The sequence below is a fragment of the Acinonyx jubatus genome, chromosome F2, assembly GCF_027475565.1.
Source record: "Acinonyx jubatus isolate Ajub_Pintada_27869175 chromosome F2, VMU_Ajub_asm_v1.0, whole genome shotgun sequence".
In the NCBI taxonomy this organism is placed as follows: Eukaryota; Metazoa; Chordata; class Mammalia; order Carnivora; family Felidae; genus Acinonyx; species Acinonyx jubatus.
This window is the reverse complement of record NC_069394.1, coordinates 41450732-41472796: the sequence shown is the minus strand read 5'-3', so window position 1 is coordinate 41472796 and position 22065 is coordinate 41450732. Positions and strand designations below refer to the sequence as shown.

Sequence of the window (22065 nt, the reverse complement as noted above, 5' to 3'; positions counted from 1 at the left end):
TGTTGTAAGACCCAGGTGGATGCCTGAAACCATAGGGAGTACTGAACCCTATATATAGATATTTATGTAATAAATTATTAAAAATATTGTTACAAATGTTACAAATATTATTACAAATATCAAAATATTGTACGCCCTCTTCTTGGGATGATGTGAGGTGAATGATGTAGGCATTGTGGTAAAGCATTAGATTACTTTTGACTCTGAGACCTGTTAGGAGGAGGATCATCTTCTGGACCATGCTGGACTTCAGATAAGGGGGAACCTACTGTAATTCCATGAACAGTGGCTAGGCATTTGATCTTTAAGAGTGGCTCTGAGTCTGTCTTTGTTAATTTCTTCTACACCTCCCATCATTTACAGTTGACTTTGTTAGCATGTAGGTAGTTTTGTATTATGTATACTAGCAAGACTTTGTTTTTGACCACACCTGTAATAACATCACCTTTCTGTTTTGGAAGATCAAAGCCATCGGTCAGACAGAATTGAATGCAAGCAACCCAGAAGAAGTGTTACAGCTGGCAGCGCAGAGAAGGAAAAAAAAGTTTCTCCAAGCAATGGCAAAACTTTACTTTTAAACAGTTAGTTAAAAATTTTTATTTTTTAAACAATGGGCTAAAAATAAACAGTATTAGATTATATAATACATATTTACACATTTAGTGGTGTTTTCTTTTCAGACAAAATACTGAAACAATTTAAAAACAAAAACTGTACAGAAGACTTCATACCATAACCACAGCTTAAATTTATAATTTCTTCAAAAGGAGATTCATGTATCCAGTAAGAGAATAAACTAGCAATCTGGTATGCTTTGTTTTCTAACTAGACCCACTTTCGAGGTTGAAATTTCATTAAAAAACTAAAATATGTAGAAGTAGCTAGTCTATACACAGCAAGTTCTTATGTCAGGGTTTTGTTTTTAATAAATAATCTAGGAGTCAGTATACATTTACTACTTTTTCTGCCTTATGAAAACAGAAGTTTAGGCCAAGTGTTAAGCTTTATCACTTTGTCCTTAACTCAGTGTAGGAATTTAAAAACGACCTTAACAGTTTTGCAAACATAAATAAAGTCTTAGTCACACTAAATTAAGAAAAAATCCTTAGGGATGTCTTGGAGTTAGTAAAGTGACTTTCTCATATAAATAGGTTGAAAGCGTACTTTTTCACTTAAATTGTGATGTACAAAAAGTCATTATAAAGCAACCTCTGTGTCAAAGCCCAAAGTAGGAGCTACACATTTATCTTGTTTAAAATTTCTTTGGTATTCCCCCTGTTTAGACCACAGTTTAAACACCATGTTCATTTAAGCCTTACTGGTTAAAAAATGTTATGGCAAGGCAGATGAAATAAAAAACAGATTAAAGTTCACCTTTTGTAAAAATTCAAGTTTTATAATAGCTTGCTACAGCAGCTGTAGATAAATTAGTCACCTTATTACAAAACTAAATCTTTGTAAACAAGTTTAAATTTTATTTTCAAAAACCAAATTGCACTAGTCAAGACAATATGAATTTTGAGAATCTAAAAACTAGATTCAAAGTATTGTATTAATGTCGCCTTTAAGGTGGCGCACTTACCTAGTCTAAAACTCCAATGATAAAATTCTTAGTTTATCACAATAACACAGTAATACTGGATCAAAAAAAAAAAAATTATGGCATAAAGCGTGGCTATCTTCTATCCAGTCACCTTGGGAATGAAGTCATCTTTGTAAACAAGTCCCGCTGTTTAAACAGCTAATGTAGGAATTTCTTCCTTAATGCCAATTTTAAGTGGTTTTTTAAAATCGAAGAATGGCAGTGAAACTTCTGAATTGGCTAGGACAGTCATAGCACTATTTTCCTGAAAACTTTAGTAGTTCAGTTCTAGGAAATTCTACCAATGGTCAATTCCAACTTGTTTGCTTAGTTAACCTTCGTTAGTATTTTCCTGGTGGTTTTTCAGTGCTCTTCGGTGGTGTCATAATGCCTCCACTGCACACTGGTGACAACTGTCCCCCCTTTTGAAAGGTGTTTACATAATTTACTTCATCCTATACATGTGAAGAAATCATGCAGAGATTAACAGGTAAGGTAAAGCACTGATAGAGTAAAACAAAGTCAAACCAGACTTGGATATTAATTTGAGACTACTTAGACCTCATGAAATGGTCTCTTTATGTCTTTGCAATCATGACTAGTCCTATTCTAGAGGTGCAACAGTTTGAACTGAATATAGCTGTATTTTTAAAAAACTCTTACTTGGACTACTGGCATTAATCTTGAGACATTCCACAAATTTTGCTGTGACATCAGTGTGCCCATTAGAGCTCTATCTTGTATCACTGCCCTAAAGTATTTCTAGTATCCTTATTAGTTTCAGTAACTTACTAGATATAAAATGAAAAGCCCCACAAGAAACATACCAGCATAGCCAGATAATTTGTATGTGTCTGGATATTGTGTCTGTCTTCCATAGAAATCTTCTTAAAAATCTTCAGCTTCACAGGACTAGTACTTTTTACTACACTGGCAAAAGGCACCATCCAGTCTACACATTCAGAAATGTTGTCCCATTCCAAACCTAGATAGAGGAAAGTTAGGAAAATGTGAAGGTTACAAGAGAAATTGTCAATATATTGGCTTGTCCTTCCGATTTTAAAGATAGTTTGAGAATGCTAATCTGCTTTAACTTCTTAGAATTGGATTTTGGCCTTCTAATAACTGTTCATAAGGTGACTTATTTTGTGGGAGAAAAAGACTTAGAGCTTCTTAACCCGTACCTTCTACATATGAAACTGAAGTTGTCAAAACCCAAAGAACTCTTAAAGCAGGGCAATGACCATGCTGACTGACTTCAAACGGATTTAAATTCCATTTGACCTTATTTTTTGTTTATGGATATATACTGAAGATGAGGAAGGACTTCTAACAAAAGAGAAGGTAATTGCTAACCTAATGTTTTCCATTAAAATTTTAAACTGTTTAATAGGAAGCTAAAGTTGATAAATTAATAGTCCCTTGTGAACATGTAAGAAGATAACAAAATATAGTGCCTTACCTGAGGCTTTCTTAACCACTTCAATAGAGGTAAAATGGCACAAGGCAGCGGCAGCCAGGATTCTGTACTGGAATTCTAATGAGTCGATGGCTAGAATACACAGATCTAAAAGCTAGCAAAGGAAAAAGCAAACGTACATGTAATTAGGAGGAGAAAGGATGAGTAATCAATGTTGCTACTAAAGATCAGTCAGCTATAATTTTAGAGTACTTATGATGTGGACCCATGTGCCAAGAATTGCTAAAACTACAGGGATCCAAAGATAATTTCCTTCAGAGTGGTGGCTCAAGCCAGGAAGTGAATAGACAAGGATTGTTATGATGCAGTGTGGTGTGTAGCAGTAGGAAAGGCACCTAATCCAGAGTGGGGAAGACCTGTGCTGCTTAAATCTTAAAAGATGCAGTAGCCACGAAGATTGGGAGGTAGAGAGTATTCTAGGTGTAGGGAATAGCATTTGCAAAGATAAATGAAATATTACTTTCCCTTGGAACCTCTAGTTCAGAACAAAGGAATTCCTTTCCTTCATTCCTTATTTTAAAAGGGAGAGGGGCATAGGTAGAGAGGCACAGATTAGATCATAGATTAGCCTAGATTAGATCATAAAGGGTCTGTAAATTTAGTTCTGATTACTGAAATTATTGGAACATTTTAAATCAGGAAAGATACATTTGAAGAATGATCCTTTAGAAACATGTTCCTTTCTGTGTATCTGCTTTACTGTAATCTAAACAGTGATATTATTTAAAAGGCAATATAATCTAGGTAATAGAGTATAGTAGAATTGTGTAAAAGGGCTAGATTTCAGAGGCTAAGGTAATACTGTCCATGGAATAAACAAATTATGTTTGCTCCCATTGTCCAGAAGGTAGAAACATGAGAAGAGTTAGAAATAAACAATGTAGAAATAGTAATTATTAGCTTAAAAGATTTTTGTTCTCTATCAAAAAGGTATAGCTGCCTGTGATAATTTAGGATGCTGGCAATTCTGACAGAAAAAATAAGCCCTCATTAGAAAGTTTTACAAAATGAACCAATTCTAATTCAGTTTTAGTTCATAAGGTGTTTACTAGATTTAAAATACAAATTAAATTTCAACCTAGGTTATTTAAAACCCAACCCAAAATACCACAGTTCCTTCAGTTCCTTATGTAAGCTTTTCATATTCTACATAGAATTCGAACATAGATTTTTCTCACTTATATATGGTAGTACAGCAACCTTTAAGATACATACGAGAAGTAAGCAGGAAAGAACATTTGCTATGTTGGCCTACAAAAGCATAATTTGAAATTAGATTTTTTAAAAATGTTATAACTAATCTTAATTCTAATGTATAAAATAGGTACAGTGTGTTCAAATATGAGGATAAGGTTATCATACAGAATAATTTCCTATCATACTAAAGACAGCTGGCTGCTAAATACCAAAAAGAGGTATTTAACACTCTAAACCCCTAAAGAATGAAGAGTACTCATAATACATTTAAACTGAAAGTTTAAAATCTGTTCTCTAGAATTATTAAGCAATGTAAATACTGGGAACAGAATTTTATGCATCAGTTTTGTTCTAGTCAATTAAGGAGTGAATTTAATTCATTACGATTTTTGTTGTATAATTTATTTAAGACTGTAAATGCACTAAACAGTTACAATAAACATTAGCATATCTGCAGTGAAAATACCTGAGCTATTTGAATGAACTTTTCCTGAGAATACTGAGGTAGAAGAACTTTAGGAGCATCTTTAAGAGCATCAACTTGGAGGAAGAGATTTAGCCAGGAGATGACTGTTACAGGACAGAGTTCCCATTTTAAAGCCTGTTAATAGTATGAAAACACCTGTTAGTAAATGTAAGTATATATACACTGTAATATATAGCTAATTTACTAATAGTCCTTTAAAAGCTTTCTGCTTTAGGCCTATTTCTTCCTAGGAATTTTATTCTGACCCTTATTTTATTAAAAGTACTTGTAGATACTTCAAAATGTAAAGCTGCTTGTATTTTACAGTTTATTAATCTAGTTCCCTTTTTTATTCTCTATCTTAACTTAATAAGCTCATTGAGCCTAATATTCATTCCTTCTTTTCTTATTTCTTGCAGCCCCTGGTCTTCCAAATCTATTCTCTACTTTATTGAAACTGCCATTTTAAAATTATATTCAGTGAACAAAACGAATTCCATTCAGATCTTCCAAAAACTGATCTAGACTTTTTCTTTCCATGATCTTTAATGGCTCCGGTCAAAATGTAAAAGTTCAAAACAAAAAAGGCAAATCTTAATGTATCATATCTTTTTCTTCATGAAGCTTTGGGACTTTACCATTTACAAGCAGTCTAAAGTAATTAGGGGAGAACAAGAGAGTATTGCAGAGAGTTCATACTGTGCTTCACATCTGAATCTGAGTAAGTTTATTGTTAGAACAATATCAACATGCCAGCAAGGTCCCATTCTAATAGAGCTATCAATATGAATGTTTACAGACTGTAAGCATAATTTAGAAGACATAAATTTGTAATTTACAACACATAGTAAATGAAAGTCATTGTGTTTTCTTGTGTGTCCTGTATACAAAGTTATGATGTCCAAATTTAATAACATACTTTCTAGTAGCTAACACTCAGCCTTTACTCTAATTCAGAGCCTGATTAAACACCTTTAGGGTTTTTTTCTCCACCATTTTGCTTAATAGCCCTTTTTGGCATATAGAAAGGAAAAAAGGCAGTGAAATAATTCTCATTCTCTGTTGGAAGAGGGGAAAATCAGAATATTTGAGTGTCACTGTTGGAATTCATTGATACATACACATGGTATGGTAATTATACTTTTCAAAGCATTTCCTTAATCACTTTTAAAGCAGTATATTCTCATTATAGAAAACCTGAAAGACACAGAAAAATGGTCTACAGGTTAAGTAAATTCTCCCCCCCACCCCCATTTATCCATACCATTGTCAATATATTGATGCATTATTAACCTCTTTGAACTGGATCTTAATGCTGAATGAAATCTGTTTTGACTACTTACAGTGTGTTCTTTGAGATTCAGTAGTTAACTGTTAAGTTACTAAAACTGCAACTAGAATCACTTAATACCTTTAATATAATAAGTTCCATTCTTAAGATATCCTCTTCACTGCAGGCACCATCAGTGACATAAGCAAACTCTTGGAGCTTAGGAGCATAGATTTCCTTTAAAATGGATTTAAAAAAAACATTAGGTGTAGTTGAGACCGAGATTAAAACAAAAAGAATTCTACAGAAACCACTTAACAGGCTTTGTTTTTAAGGATAGCTTTGTAAAGTGATTTTAAATCTTAGTAATGATATGTTTCTCAGATGTAGGAGGTGAAATTAGCCAACTATATTGAAACTTATTTTCATAGGCTTGATCTTGAATTTCAGTTAATAAACAACTAGAATATTTTAACCAGCCATTTCAGTTAAAAAATAAGAAGCCAAACTTGTTTTAAGCAAAATTGCGTAGTATATTGGCCAGACCAGAACAAGACTCTTAATGAGGTCTAAAAACTACTGAAAACCATTCCTTTACCCTAGTATAAAAGTATGGTACGTCAGCATTGTGCAGTTTCGCTGACAGGTCGGTCTGAACAGTCCAGAGAACAAATAGAATGATCAGAGTAGAAGAGAGGCCTGTTACAGATGAGAACAGGCTAAAAATCAAGATTTCAGTCTAGAAAGCTACCTGAAACACACAGTTGAATTCCAGAGAAGGGTAGACTAAATATAAAATTATTCACCAAATTTGGCAGGATTGGGAGATAGCCCTTAAAGCTCAGAACAAAAATATGGAAGAAAAAAATAAATTCAAGGAAATTAAGGCATGTTTCACAGTCCTCCTCCTGCCCTCAAGATGTAAAGGTTTCAAAAATCTAGAAAGAAATTATGATAATCCAAAATATATATGTCCTGGCACCGCCAGCAGACACAGATAGAGACCATTATTCTAACCCAGCAGAGCTATTTATTTCATTTGATTGGTCAGTTTTCAAAGACCATTCTGTTGAATCCAAGTGCCATAACTATGTATTGGGACCACACTGGTATATTTTGTTTGGCAGAATGAGACATGGACTATTTGCCTACATTACATTTCCGGAATCTAAACCAGACACTTAGAATAGGCTCAGATACTACAAAAGGAAGTATATTTATCCCTCCATACAAATCAAGAATGTTCAAAAAATGTTTTAGGGGAAAAATAAATCCACTTATCTTAGAGTTCATATCCAAAGTTGTAGGGATTGATGTGATGTAAAAAGAGTTTAAGGTAAATCTATCTGTGGATAAACTTTGAGAACTTACCTCAAGTTTGGAAGCAATGAATAATGAGGTAATTCCAATGAGCTGAAGCATATTTTTATTTATATCCTTTTGTGTCAACATAAATCTGTCAAAAAAGTCTTGTGCGAGGTAAAATGTTTCTCTATGAAGTGTGTATACTTCACATACCTAGAGAAGGATCCAAATATTTACATCATCATTTGATGAATTTCTTCAAATTAGAAAGTTAGATCCTAACATACCAGTCTTTAGAATACTTTTTTTTTTAAATGTTTATTTTAGTGGTTGGGGGGAGCGAGTAGGAGTGGAGTGGGGGGGGTGGGTAGAAAGAGAATCCCAAGCAGGCTCTGTGTTGTCAGCGCCAGAGCCTGATGCAGGGCTCGAACTCACAAAGTGTGAAATCAGGACCTGAGCCAAAATCCAGAGTCGGAGACTTAACGGACTGAGCCACCCAGGTGCCCCTGAAATTTTGAGCCCAACTTTGTTTTTTAGGATACCAAAGCTGAGATTGGGCAAGGGTGAGGAGGGAGACAGATGTTAACATGTACTAATAGGATGAAAAGAATCTATTACCATCCTCATTTACTAGTTTTATTGTTTTTTTTTTTTTTTGCCCATATGGACTTTATTCCCAGATTCATTTACACTTTTACTGACTATGAGCAAACTTTTCTATTAATTTCCTGTTTATTGCTGATAAATGGGTAAGTTCTCATGCTTAGTTTATATTTTTAATTCTAACAGCCCTAAATGATGGTCTTCACTGTTCTAGGCAGACCTTTAACGACAAAATAACTGTTCCCTTTAATATTTTTTTAACTTTTTTCCATGTTTTACTGCATTGGCTAAGAATTTTTATAGACAAAAACTGGATGAACAACATTGGTGACATATAAAGTCTTGATCACATCCCTTGTTTCTGACTGTACTGGGAATTTCCCAAATGTTTCACTACTGCTCTTAATAATAAACAATGTCTGTCATTTCCACACTTATTACAGGCAAAGCTTTAAATTCTCAAAATAACTCCAGAAAGTGACCATTATCCCCATTTTGAGGATGAGAAAACAGGGATAGAAATACAGGAGGGTTTTGTTATTGTTTTTAATGTTCATTTATTTTGAGAAGGAGCACGTAGGTGTACGAGCGGGGAGGGGCAGAGAGAGGGATCCCAAGCAGGCTTCAGGCTGTCAGTGCAGAGCCCGATGCGGGGCTTGATCTCACAAACCATGAGATCATGACCTGAGCTGAAGTTAGGAGTCAGATACATAACCGACTGAGCCACTCAGGAGCCCTGAAATACAGGAGTTCTAATAATGTGTTTAGGAAATCTCTTAGTTTACTACATGTTTTGAAATGAGGAATAGAAACTGAATTTCAAAAAATGTCTTTCACATCTATTGAGACTTGATGATTTTTTTCCTTTAAACTATTATGGTAACATTTAACCTATTTTTATGTTTCTAGACTGAAAAGATATACTAAGAAAAAGAATTTAATGCTCTACTCTGTTTATTCTACCCAATTTTGCATATAATCCTATTTAAGGGAAAATAGCAATAAATTTGGACAGTCCAATCCAATTCGGATTGGATAAAAAGTCAATGTAACAAAAAGGAAAAAAATTAAAAATCTGTATGATTGTGTTTAGGTTGCTTCCATGATCACTAGGTACTCCCAAAAGTCAAAACCCAACCACCTTCTTGTACCCATATGATTGAAATATAATCTTGTCTTCCAGTCAGAGTAAGAGATAAGATAACCTGACTGCAAAGAACACCATTTTATAGTCCTTTTTAAAAAACTTTTCTGATAGCTTCTGAGATTTACTCTCGCGTTGTTGCACCAAAAAGCCTAGTATTTCTCCCTTAGAATGCCTCATTTCTATCTTAAACACAGGGAGACTACAGAACAAATATCCAAGGGCTGGAGGAAAATAGGTTTGTTATCAACACAAGTAAATTCTTGGAATTATTATCCAAAGAATGGGAATGGGCCTAAACGAGAACGTTTTGGGCATAGATCTTTAGGGACTTCAAAATCACTGTAATTCCTTTAGATTAATGGTACAGCGTATTTCTGAAAGGAATAAAAGTATATAATAAAGGGAAACAATTGAGCGTAGAGGGCTTGGTACTTCTGGATATTTAAAGCCTCCTTATTTAGGACTTAGAAATCAAGATCCCAAATCATAATTTGGATTTTGGTGATGCAGAAAAGGACTTCTGAGGGCCCTGAAGCCTAGTCCTGGTTCTTCACTTTGTATAGCAGAATGTAAAACCTTGTCAATTATATATTCTGTTCATCTTGATTATCCTCAGCACCTAGTGCCTGGTACACAGCAATACTAACAGGTACCATGAATTCCTAATTGGGTTTGGGTTATATGGGCGTAGTGGCTGTGTTAGGATTTTACTCTCACAAAGTAGACATTTGCCATTTTGGTACCATCAACTACAGTAAGGACCCCCAAAAATATTTGCTGCTGGCCATGAATAATATACCAAGGGCACCTGAAAAGCACATTTACATCTTAAATATTTTTCCATCCTACAGAGACAAAGGTATTAATGGAACATACCTCTAAAAGCCAGTCTAGAAGTATTGACCTCATCTGTGGTTCCAGGTCAGAATGCAGAACTTCAAAATGTTTGTCATGAACATATCTAGTCTCTTTTTTTAGCATGTTTAGCCAAACATCATTTGAGCATCCCCAACTATGGAAAGGGGTAGAAAAGAATCACTATGTGACCTACATAATATACAACATAAATTTTCAGACACTGAAATCCAACTTTCAATTAGAACTTGAAAGGAGCTCTTTAGAAACCAGTTCTTTAGCATGAAAAACCAGAGGCTTGAAATTATACAGCAAGAACTTAGACTAGACTTCAAGAGTACTTTCCCCAGAGCAACACTGAAATTTTAAATATTTAAGCATATAATCCCAGTAGAGACAAATCTCATCATCTCCAAACAGATCATCAATAGTAGAATCACCTAAAGTGGTGGTAGTTGGCAGAGTATAGTGAAGGGGCAGGTTGGCAAATTTAAATGTCTTAGTCCACTAATTTGCATATAGAGCCAAATAATACTACACTATGTGCTTTGTATAAGCTGTACCTCTTAGTCATATTCATTAACTAAAAACATACAGACCTTACTAAGCTTGGTAGGAAGTAAATACTGTTGATACATCAAATGAAAATGTCGTATGTTAAAATGCTTCCATCTTAATTTAGAACAATCATTTAAACTCCATTTAAAAGGTGTTCAGCTCCCCTCTCCCACTCATGCTCTGTCTCGCTCTAAGCTCTCAAAATAAATGTTAAAAAAAAAAGTTTTTATTTTTAGTGGGGGGGGGGGCACCTGGGTGGCTCAGTTGGTTAAGTGACTGACTGCGGCTCAGGTCATGATCTCACAGTTTGTGAGTTCAAGCCCCGCATCAGGCTCTGTGCTGACAGCTCAGAGCCTGGAGCCTACTTCAGATTCTGTGTCTCCCCTTCTCCCTACCCCTCCCCTGCTCATGCTGTGTCTGTCTCTCAATAAATAAACGTCACAAAAATTTTTGTTGTTGTTTTTAAAAAAAAGGGTGCCTGGGTGGCTTGGTCAATTAGGCGACCGACTTCGGTTCAGGTCGTGATCTCACAGTCCAGGAGTTCGAGTTCCGTGACAGGCTCTGTGCTGACAGCTCAGAGCCAGGAGCCTGCTTTGGATTCTGTGTCTTCCCCCTGTCTCTGCCTGCCCCTTCCCCACTTGTGCTCTGTCTTCTGTGTCTCAAAAATAAATGTTAAAAAAAATTTTTTAAAGGTGTTCAGCTCCTCTAATGAGGCTTGCGGTATTCAAAGAAATGAAAATAAATTCAAAAAATCAGTATTTTAAATACCCATATCCTTTGTGAACAGCAAAGTATTCTCAAAATAATACATGCATAAATATCAGAGCAATTTTTGTATGTTTTTATAGTGAAGGCAAAATAGGACTCAAAATAGTACAATATATTAAATTAGTACAATTTTAATTGACATTAAATTAAAAAAATATTCTTACCTTAAATCAGGCAAAGGTGAAGGATTAATAAAAAGATTTTTAAATCTGTAATTTGTAAATCTGGAGAAGTCACTTGTTCCTATTTCTTTGTGGGGTGTTTCAATGATTATACAAGGACTGATCCCTCCAGATAATACAGGTGGCCAACAATTCTGTCATTAAAGAAAAATTTGTGCAATAGAAAATCACCTTTTTGTCTTGGATCTTTCATAAATAGAAGCTAATATCTCTAAACCGACTATAGTTCTTCCCAAACACCATCGTTAACATTGCTGATAATCTAGTTGACATTTTATAAATAAGCCATACAGCTCCTACTGATCTTCAAACAGTTTAACAGGTGGGGTGTTTTAGAGAACAATAGAATTCTGAAAATACAAGACATTCAGCATTGGGGGAGGAGAGGAATAAAAATTCATCTGTGGTCACTTATCACTTTCAAGATTAAAAAACTGAAGTTCTTCCCTTTTTACAATAGTAGCAAGGGCACCTTGTTTTATAAAAAGCTCCTCCCTCATCCCTACCCCCCAAGCCTTTAAGCCTGCTCCCATACTTCAGAGTACTATAAGGCAAAACCTTAAAAATGGAATCAACCAAAGTCAATTACTTTAATATTTAAAGGACCTTTTCCCCAACCAATGCTGGTTTCAAAGAGAACCACGTCTCTAGTGTTCTCTGTACCACACACAGAATAGGTAGCAAAGGGCTGGGTGCCAGTCTGTCAGTGACTTCACATCCTATTTATGCCCAAAGGAGCAGCTATTAGGACCCTCCACTAGCCAGAGAGGGAACAAAGAGCAGTACATTGGACAGATTAGGCGGGCCCTGGTGCACCAGGCGATTCCAAGAGGGAGGGATTTACAAAGAGGAACCAGCTGCTTCAAGGCAAACTTATTCTGCAGCTGTAGTAGGATTTAGGCACATACAAACCACCTAAAGATCAGCACCTTCCTGCTGACCTCGGGTCATTCAGAGTAAGAGTGTCAGGTATCTTTCTGTTGCACAGCAATAACGCAATTCAATTTTTATTTGTCCTGCATTCGTTTCACCCAACTCCCCCCCCCCCCCCAGTCCAGTTCTGCATTACCCTAATCTCATACTGATGTCTCTTGGTGACCTCCTCTTTTCTTTTTTTGACATCCTGGAAAATAGAAAAGACCACTGTTAAACTAAAGTCCCAGCAAAGAAGTTTTTCTCTCCTCCCTCTCCCCTTAACTCACCTGGGCTGTTTTTCTCTTCTTGGCCTGAATTATCTGGGCTTCTGGAGGGGAATCCGTCTGGCTGGGCTGGGGTTGCTGCTGTTGCTTAGCTTGTAAACGGCTACTACAGTGAATTTTTTAAAAGGAAGTTTTATAAGTCAAGAGTTTCAAACGCAGCAGCTAACTTTTAAACACATCTACAAGACAATGTTACCTGCGTCTTGACATTCTCTTCTTTCAGGTGTGTGAAAGCTCTGGAGAGGAGAGAGGAAAAATGAGAGTCAAATATATTGTCACCCATATTCTCCCAGGTGCCAGTCAGATGCTCATTCAGGGGTTGCAGCTGAGTCCTTCAGGAGGTGGCCTGAGTCATTTCACCGTGCTGTCTTACGCACTACAATGGTTACTTCACGGGATTAATTTTGGACACATGGCCTGCGTCTCAACTGAACGTACAGTCGGGACGCGAGTGTCTTTGAGAATTTACAAAGCACCCCCAGCAAGGAGGGAGATCTCCCCCAAATGGGTCTTTTCTGCGCCCTCCATCCTCTCTCCCGTAACCCCTAGAGGGGCCTGGGCAGCGCCCCCACGTCCCCCCCTTCCATCCCGGACAAGCAGCGGAGAGAGAGGGGGTTGTGGAGGCGAAACGCTGTGGAGAAGCCGGTTCCGCGCCAATTTGGAGAGCGGCGGTGGCGGGGAAGCAGGGGGAGGAGGGAACTGAGACTTGTGTCACGTCCTTCAGTCTCCTTTCCCTCCTTCCCAGCCCCACTGGGCCCTGCCTGTCGCTTGGAGGGGCACTGGGACCCCGACTCCAGATAAGGGCTGGGAGCGAAGGAAAGAGTTAAAGAAAGGGGAAAACTGGGCTGGTCGGGGAGGTTTTCTCTCCGCGAAGGGGACCCAGACCCCGATCCTCTATCGCGCGGTAGAGCTCCCCTAACGAGGGTGGGAGGGAGAAGCCCCTGCAATGAGGGTATTTTCCTTGGCCTCCCCTTCGGGCAGCCCTCCACCCCCGCCACTTCCCCGGCCCCCTGCCAAAGATCCTGACAGGAACAGAACGCGGGGAGCCATCCTCCCGACCCCCCAGCCGCCTAATTCTCAGCCTTCCCATATTTCCTCCCGCAGGCTCCCGCCCGCGGGAAGAATCGGCCCTGGGGGCTTTCTCTCCTCCCTCACTCCTCCCTACGCCCAGCAGCTCCTCACCGCTAGACCCGCTACCGCTCCTCTCTCAGCTGGCGCCGGCGCCAACCCAATATATAGGCCAGGCCGGGCCCGCCCCGCACGCATGCGCCTCAGACTGACACCTCCGGACTGCGCGCTCCCCTCTCCCGCGCGCCCGCCCCGCAGGCCCGCGCGCCCGCCCCGCAGGCCCGCGCGCCGCGCCCTGCTCTCAGTCCGCGTCCGCCCACCCCGAGAGGCCAGGGCCCGCTAGCCTAGGCCCTCAGTTCGCGTTCACCTGCTCTCCACTTCACCTGCCTGCGATGCCTGGAGGCGGGAGGGAGTCTCTCAGAGGCCCCTCCTCCAAGGTTCGGCTCCCCACCGCCCTGCTTCCGCGTCTCCCGCCAGTAGTTTCCAGTTCCCTCCCGCCCTCAACTCCCGGATCCCGTCGGTGTTGGGCAGCGGCTCAATCCCGGCTTACGACCAGGTGGAGGCGACATGGGTGAGCACAGAGTAGCCAGGAAGTGGCCATCCTGTGGTGCTCTGGGGCTGTCCCGCTAAGTGCTCAAGGAACCCGGTTATTGCGGATGAGACGCCGGGACCAGGAGGACCCGCCCCTGAGGGAGGAGCGCCACTTTGGCTGCCGAACTGGCCAATGGGAGGCGAGGACGGCAGCACAACGTGGAGAGGCTGCAGAATGTAAACACAGCCGGGCGCACGGCTAGCCACGTGTGTCTCCGCGCCGCCCGTCGGGTCTGGGACCACCGGGGCCAGCCGTGGCACCCCAGGAAAGCCAAACTCAGGGATGTCTGTCTTGCACTTTGCTCCAGCCCGCCGACGGAGGAGGTTCGTATCAACCCTGTTTTCCCGCTCCCTGCTCCGCCAACCCGGTTGCCTCCCGGGGGTGGGTCTCTCTGCACTCCGCCGCCCTGCCTCTGCCAGGCGGATTCCCACTGCGAAGTCCCCGCGCGCAGGAAACGCTCGCGCTAGGCTTCACCCTCCCTTCCTGTCTACCGGACCTGCAGTTCCGGGGTTCCCCAAAAGTAAAATGTGTCTCAAGAGCAGGGCCGGGGCGGGATTCCACCCCACAGCTCTCTGGGTCTGACCGGGAAAACTGCCCCACCACGTGCCCGCCCGGGGCCCGCCCGGCCGGCCCCGCCCCGCCGCCGCCAGCGCGCCCTGCGGAGCCCGCGCGAGTTGCCCGCGCGGGAGGGAGCCGCCCGCCTCCGTACTATAATGGCAGGAGGCGGGCCCGACGCGTTTCGTTCTCTTCCCACCTACCCCCATGGCTAAACCTGGGGGAACCCTCGTTGCCCTTATTACCGCCCCGCTCCATCGCGACCCAAGACTGGACATCTCCCAGCAGGACATGCCGTTGATACTTCGCAAACAGGTTTTGCGGCGGGAGCAGTGGGGCGGGGACGCCTACGGGAACAAAGACCCCCGCGGTGGAGGAGCCGAGCGCAGGCTCCCTGGAACTCGCGGCAGCTCGGGCCGGACGCTGAGCGACCAGGTTGGGTGCTTTGCCCTGGCCCGGCCCGAGCCGCCGGGGTAGGGCGGGGGAGACCCAGGTGCCGAGGCTGGCGCTGCGGCGCGGCCCAGGCGGGAGCCCTTCCCGAGATGCACCAGGAGGCGGCGGCCGGGACCGACCCGGGACCCCTCCCGCACCTCCGCCCCGCGCCCTTTGTGCCGCTCCGCCTGTTCCGCGGAGCCTGGAAATAACGGCTGCTCTGCGGGGTTTTGGGCCCGCAAGGCCAACTCTTTTTCACGCTTTCCTTTTGGGTTCTTACTCATGCGACAGCCTTGGGACCCCGGCAAAGTAATTCTTTTTCTACCGTCTTTATGCCTGAGGAAATAGTAAGAGTCTTTCTTGCCTCAGGTGCCATAGAATTAGGAGAGGCCCAGAATCTTGGCAGTGCCCAGAAGCTTGATACCATTTATAATGCTTCTGATGGCGCTCTCGTTAGGGGAGGAGTTGCCTCCCTTTCGCAGTCACCTCAAAACACTTTCGGTGTAAAGCTTAGAGATAGTAAGAAAGGGGAGGTCTTCCAACAAGTGTGTTACCTTGACATACGAAAACTGGTGTGGCCTAAATGAATGAATTTGATAAAATGTACAGAAAACTAGGTACATCGATTAATATTTGTAGGATTAACTTTGGTGTATGTATTGTATGCTCAACACTAGGCTAATTAATATATTACCTGTAAACAAGACTGTAATTAGAAGTGTACTTTGGTCAGTGCCCTTGACTAGGAAGTGAATAGAGTGCAGTCATAGTAAAGGAGAAATTAGAGGCCATCTCAAGACTGCTTTGTCTGGAAATCAACAGGGTGAATTCTGCCATGTTACAAGTACCTGACCAATAGTTAAGTGGGATTAAAAAGAACGTGAGTTTACCTTTCAGATGGATCCAGATTCCAGCCCTGCTCTGTTGCAAGTTACTGAATTCCTCTGAGCATGGATTTTCTCTGGAAAAGATAGAAGGCACCCATTTCAAGGCTATTTTTAAAGGTTACGTTTGATAATGTATTAGAGACCCTGTCGTGTATGTAACTGTCACAGAGCACATGCTCAGTGTCAGTGCTCTTTGCTCACCTGTCCACCTCCCTTACTCGTTTACACCTGTAGAAATTGAGTTTGAAGGCTCCTGAATAACACAGAAAGCTGAATTATAAAATTGCTGTTTCCCAGAGTTTTGTTCATATAGTTGTCCTTTTAGGTAGTTACTTTAGACATCGTCTTTTTTTTTTTTTTTTTTTTTTTTAGTTTTATTAATTAACTTAATCTCTACACTCAAGGGGGGCTTGAACTCAGGACCCTGAGATCAAGAGTCCCACACTCTTCTGACTGAGTCAGCCAGGCCCCATAGACATCATCTTTCAATATGTTATCTTTGTTTCATATTTTTACACATTCCTTTAGCTCCCTCTTTTCCCACTGACCCTAGTTTTAAAATTCACTTTGAAGTATATGAAATTCTTTCATACATACATGTAATAATTTTAGAAATTTTGGCATTTTCTAAAGTATTTTCCCCCATGGTTCATGCAAAGTTAAAATACCATAGTTAATAAACTAGTGGCCTCTACAGTGCTTTCATTTTCAGGAAAAAACAGGGAGAAAACAAAGGTTTTTAGAAGCACAGGTTTAAAAAAATCAGGCCCAGCCCACTTATTTCTTGCTTCTGTGCCTTTCTTTGCCGTACCTTCTGTGAAACCTTCCCAAATCCCTGTCTCTGTGCTCTTCAGTTCTGCTCACCTCACAGGACAATAATTACCTATGAAAATGTCTTTTATCTCCAACTAGTCCTTGAATTTTGTTTTGTTCATCTTTTTCTAGCAGCTACCCAGCAGTTCAGAGGCATACAAAGAGGACCTTGGTAAATACTGAATTGAGTTATGCATAGGATATCCCATTTTAGAACTTTAATTCTCTAAGGCTAGAGTGATGGATGGTAGAATTGTTCCCAATGAATAATAAGGTTTTTAAAAAATTAATCAACTCTTTTTTAGAAGTTTTTAGATTCAGGGGCACCTGGGTGGCTTGGTGGGTTAAGTGTATGACTTCATGATCTGGTATCTGTGAGAGTAGACAGAGAGAGCCTGGCCCTGTGAGAGCTGCCTTTCGCTACCCGCTAGAGGTCTGGGGGGAGAAGAGAGGCATCTTAAGGTGTGGAAGCTAGAGCCCTTTAGAGATGGTTGGTTCAGGTCTGCAAGATTTGTGATACTCCACAGTGCAGAGAAAGAACAGGGATAAACAGGGCAGTATTAGAAATCCAGAAGCTCTAGGTTGAGGTTGAAGTTGGCAGGTGGATGCAGGGTGGATCAGCCTGCTTGGGGCCAGACACTGTTCCTGTTAACTACTAGGGACATGACAATTAAGAAATCGCCGCTATCTGTAAGAGCTCATATATCTACTGGGGTGGGGGACAGAATAAATGTGTAGCAAATAATTATCATTAAGCAATATAGAAAAGAAAAAAACAGAATATGACAGAAGAGACTATTAAGCTGTAGGAGGTAGGAAGTGATCTGGGAAGGACTCAGGAGGTGACATTTTATCCTTTCAGTAATTCAACAAACACTAGGACACAGTAGTGAAGCAAAAATTACTGCCCCCTTGGAGCTTAATTCTAGTTGTGTGTGTGTGTGGGCAGGGGTGGGGGAATAGAAAACAAACAGGTAGCAGTAATAAGAAGTAAGAAAAATAAAAACAGCATAAGGGATGTGATGTGAGTTGCTACATTAGATACAAGTTCAGTGAACACTTCTTGGTGTGACATTTGATCTGAGAACTGTGAAGTGAGAGAACCAGCCATGCAGGTAAGGAGGAAGAACATTCCAGGCAGGGGAACAGGAAGTCCAGGAGACCTTGGCTTATTTAATGGACAAGGAAGTGAGTATGGCTGGAAATGTAGTGAGAGAGGGAGGAAAGGCAGCATTTTAAATGCTCCCATTTAAAAATGACCCATGGGACTGCTGTGTGGAGAAGAGACACCAACAGGGAGAGGACTGAGTGGACTGGAGTGACCCAGGTGAGAGCTAGTGACAGCTTGGAACAGGCTAGGGTGGCAAGGTGATGAAAGGTGGGTGCATTCAGGATGTATATTGAAAGTATAGCAGAAAGGATGTAGTGATGGATTTGATGAATGGGACAGGGACAGCTCAAGGGTGAACAGCTAGCTGAGTGACTGTCATTTACTGGTGCTGGGCTGGGTAGATGAAGGGAGGAGCAGTTTTAGGGCAGGATGAAATCAGGAGTTGGTTTTGGACAGGTTAAATGTTAAAATTTTCCCCTGCATTTTATTATGAAATTTAAAAATATCCATTAAAGTTGAAAGGAATTTATAATGAATAGCCATATGCCCACCACCCAAATCCCATCAATATTTTTGCTGCGCTTACTTTATCACAGATTCTTTCCGTCTGTCCATACCTCTATCCATCTATTATTCCACCTTATTTTTTCATGCATTTCCAACAAAACTGGAGATATCAGTATACTTCCCCTCAAATACTTTAGTATGCATACACAGCATTAGCAGAATTCAATATTTGTTTAGTTTTTTTGAGATAAAACTTACTGTCAATGACAAGTACAAATGCTAACTATACATTCTTAATGGATACACTTGTGTTACACAAACTCCTGTCAAGTTATAAAACATTACCATCATCCTCCGGAAGCTTCCTTTCCCTGGCAATGCCCATTTCCACCTACCACCATTAGGGAGCCACTGTTGTGATTTTTTTCCACCATAGATTGGTTTTACTAGTTCTGTAATAGAACTTCGTGTTATATATAAATTGTATTATATGTGTATAAATACATACACATATGGAATCACACATATATATTAATTTTTTTTTAATTTACACCCAAATTAGTTAGCATACAGTACAACAATGACTTCAGGAGTAGATTCCTTAGTTCCCCTTACCCATTTAGCCCATCCCCCCTCCCACAACCCCTCCAGCAACCCTCAGTTTGTTCTCCATATTTATGAGTCTCTTCTGTTTTGTCCCCGTTTTTATATTATTTTTGTTTCCCTTCCCTTACGCTCATCTATTTTGTCTCTTAAAGTCCTCATATGAGTGAAGTCATATGATTTTTGTCTTTCTCTAATTTCACTTAGCATAATACCCTCCAGTTCCATCCACGTAGTTGCAAATGGCAAGATTTCCTTCTTTTTGATTGCTGACTAATAGTCCATTGCATGTATGTACCACATCTTCTTTATCCATTCATCCATCGATGGACATTTGGGCTCTTTCCATACTTTGGCTATTGTTGATAGTGCTGCTATAAACATGGGGGTGCATGTGTCCCTTGGAAAAAGCACATCTGTATCCCGTGGGTAAATGCCTAGTGCAATTGCTGGCTCGTAGGGTAGCTCTATTTTTAGTTTTTTGAGGAACCTCCAGATTGTTTTCCAGAGTGGCCGCACTAGCTTGCATTCCCAACACATATATATTCTTGTGTGACTCCTTTCATTTAACACGTTTTTGACTTTCATCCATGCTACTGCATATATCATTACTTTCTTTTTATTGCTGAGTAGTATTCCACTGTGTCTATACACCCGTTTATTTTTTATTTTTTGGCTGTTACAAATAAAGGTGCTGTGAACATTCTTGTTGTGAACACTTTTTTGTGGACAAACATATTCATTCCTTTTGGGTATATACCTAAGATTGGAATTTTGGGGTCATAGAGTAGGTATATATTTTAGTTTTATTTAAAAAACAAAAATAATGGGGTGCCTGAGTGACTCGGTTAAGCATCTGACTCTTGATTTCGGCTCAGGTCATGATCCCAGTGTCATGGGATCAAGTCCCATGCTTAAGATTCTCTTTCTCTCCCTCTGCCCCTCTCCCCTGCTCGTGCTTTCTCTCAAAATAAAATATAAAATAAATAAAATAACCAACTTGTGATGAGCACTGGTGTTGTATGTAACTGTTGAATCAATTCTACACCTGAAATATTACACAGTATGTTAACTAGCTGGAATTTAAATAAAAACTTGAAAAAAACAAAAACGAAACCTGTCAGACCTTTTTTGAAAGGTCCATCTACAAAAGAATGGGTAAATACATTGTGGTATAGTCCTATTATGGAATACTGTGTTGTAGTTAAAATGAAGTAGAACCACATGTATCAACATGGATAAGTTTCAAAAATCTAATGTTTGGGAAAAAAGTAAATTGTAACATTCGGTATGATACCATTTATATAAAGTTCAAAAGCATATGAAACAAATATTACATATAGTTATTGGTACATACTTAGAATAGCATAAAAGCATATTTTGCAAAAATAATCATTGATTTTTACTATCCAAAGGTAATAGTACCTTGGGATGGGGCAGGAAGATGAACGGGATCATATCAATCTCTGTACTTTCTGGTTCTCTGATTTCTAACTTTGTCTAAGGAGCTTCTCCTGAAGTATTTATCTCATTTACTCCTTTACCCCTGGCCTGTACTTCTGTACTAGTTAAGATTGGGCAGAATCAGGATTCAGGAAACAGGAGCTGCTCACTCGGCTTCTGAGCCCCCTCTGGTGGCAGCATGGTGCTGGAGGGGCCCCAGGAGGCCCCAGCGGGGCAGGTCCTGGCTGAGGCCGCCCCTGACCTGCCCGCTACCACAGCCTCCAGATGACTTCCAGCCCTTCCTTCCCACCTACTTCCTAAACTTAGGTCTGTGATCTGGCCCAAGCTCTCCACCCAACCCCAAGTACAAACCCTCTTAAAATTGAGCTGTATCTTAAAATGTTTTGTTCCATTCAGGTTTTTTTTTTCTTCAGGGACTCTCAGTTTACATTTGTGCGATTTCCTTTGTCTTCTCTATCATGCCTTCTCTAATGATTTTATTTATTTCTGTTTTATCTTCTTCACTTTTCTTTATTTTCCACAGTGTCCTTTAGCGTGATGCCTCTTCTCTCTTGTGTTTCTTGTAATGTGGTTTCTGAAACGTTGTGTTTTTCTTATTTTCTAAATCTACCAGTTCCTGTTTCAAGTCTTCCTGTTGTCTGTGGCCCTCTACTGCCTGACCATCCCTTCCTTGAGTTATTTCTGCCCCTCAGCTTCTTGCATGGCCACAGCCTGGTTACATGTTTTAAATGTTATAATAGGATATCGGTTAAATTTTTCTTCTGCTTTTTGGCAACATTTTTCTGATGAGTTTTCATAGTCTGCGGGAAAGTTTTGCTACTCCCTTTCAGATTTTTTTCTGACAGTACCTTTGTACAGATGTTTTTTCTTATGGTGCCTCTGACTGGATGTTGAGTTACAACTTTTTATCATTTATTTTTACATGCGTTGGATTTTTCAAAACCAGCGATTTGCAAGAGAATGCTGGTGCCTGGAGTGAGGAAGCCTTCCTCCACAGGCTGTCTTCGTTTCTCAGCTCAAGGGCTCCCTCCGGTGTTCCCACAGAGATGTCCACTTTCTTTACTACATGGTGCCTCTGTAGCTGGGCTTCCTCTTTATTTAGGATCCCAGCCTGGCTCAGGAGGCCTCCTACGACCGGCTCCTTCCCCTGATGGAGCCCCTGACAACGAGGGCCCTGCCCTTCCGGCCAGCACGCTCCTCGCTCTTTCCTAACTTGCACCTATGAGCCCTCCAGACACTTGATTTTTTTCTTCCTCCTCCTTCCTTGTCCTGCTCATGGCAGTTCCCAGCCAGACTGGGTCCTCTCCTCCTGGGGTTGAATTTTCACTGCGGATTGCTGGGACCTGCACCACCCGGACCTCCATGCGGTTTCTGGTCTTCCCTGTGGCACAGCTGGCAAACCACACGTTGTAGTTCACTCT

General features: G+C 40.7%; 2 protein-coding genes across 5 annotated transcripts in view; one reads left to right on the top strand and one right to left on the bottom strand.

Moving 5' to 3' along the window:
* INTS8 (integrator complex subunit 8) overlaps positions 1-648 on the top strand; it is a 52418-nt gene extending 51770 nt beyond the window's left edge. For all 3 annotated transcript variants that reach the window (XM_027064207.2, XM_027064206.2, XM_027064205.2), the window contains one exon: positions 462-648. In XM_027064207.2, the coding sequence (XP_026920008.1) occupies positions 462-578 (117 nt within the window). In that variant the 3' untranslated portion in view covers positions 579-648. The remainder of the gene's footprint in view (positions 1-461) is intronic.
* A 33-nt stretch (positions 649-681) lies between these two features.
* CCNE2 (cyclin E2) lies at positions 682-14204 on the bottom strand. 2 transcript variants are annotated; one of them, XM_027064208.2, is made up of 12 exons: positions 14064-14204; positions 12809-12848; positions 12616-12718; positions 12483-12536; positions 11396-11547; positions 9927-10062; positions 7367-7513; positions 6137-6232; positions 4726-4860; positions 3045-3156; positions 2410-2567; positions 682-2037 (listed from the first exon to the last, which is right to left on the bottom strand). In XM_027064208.2, the coding sequence occupies exons 2-12, from the start codon at positions 12820-12822 to the stop codon at positions 1924-1926; spliced, it is 1221 nt and encodes a 406-aa protein (XP_026920009.1). In that variant the 5' UTR covers positions 12823-12848; positions 14064-14204; the 3' UTR covers positions 682-1923. The 2 variants fall into 2 exon arrangements, with proteins under 2 accessions (XP_026920009.1, XP_014927647.1); XM_015072161.3 differs by lacking the exon at positions 14064-14204 and adding an exon at positions 13795-13907.
* Between the last annotated feature and the right edge of the window lie 7861 nt (positions 14205-22065).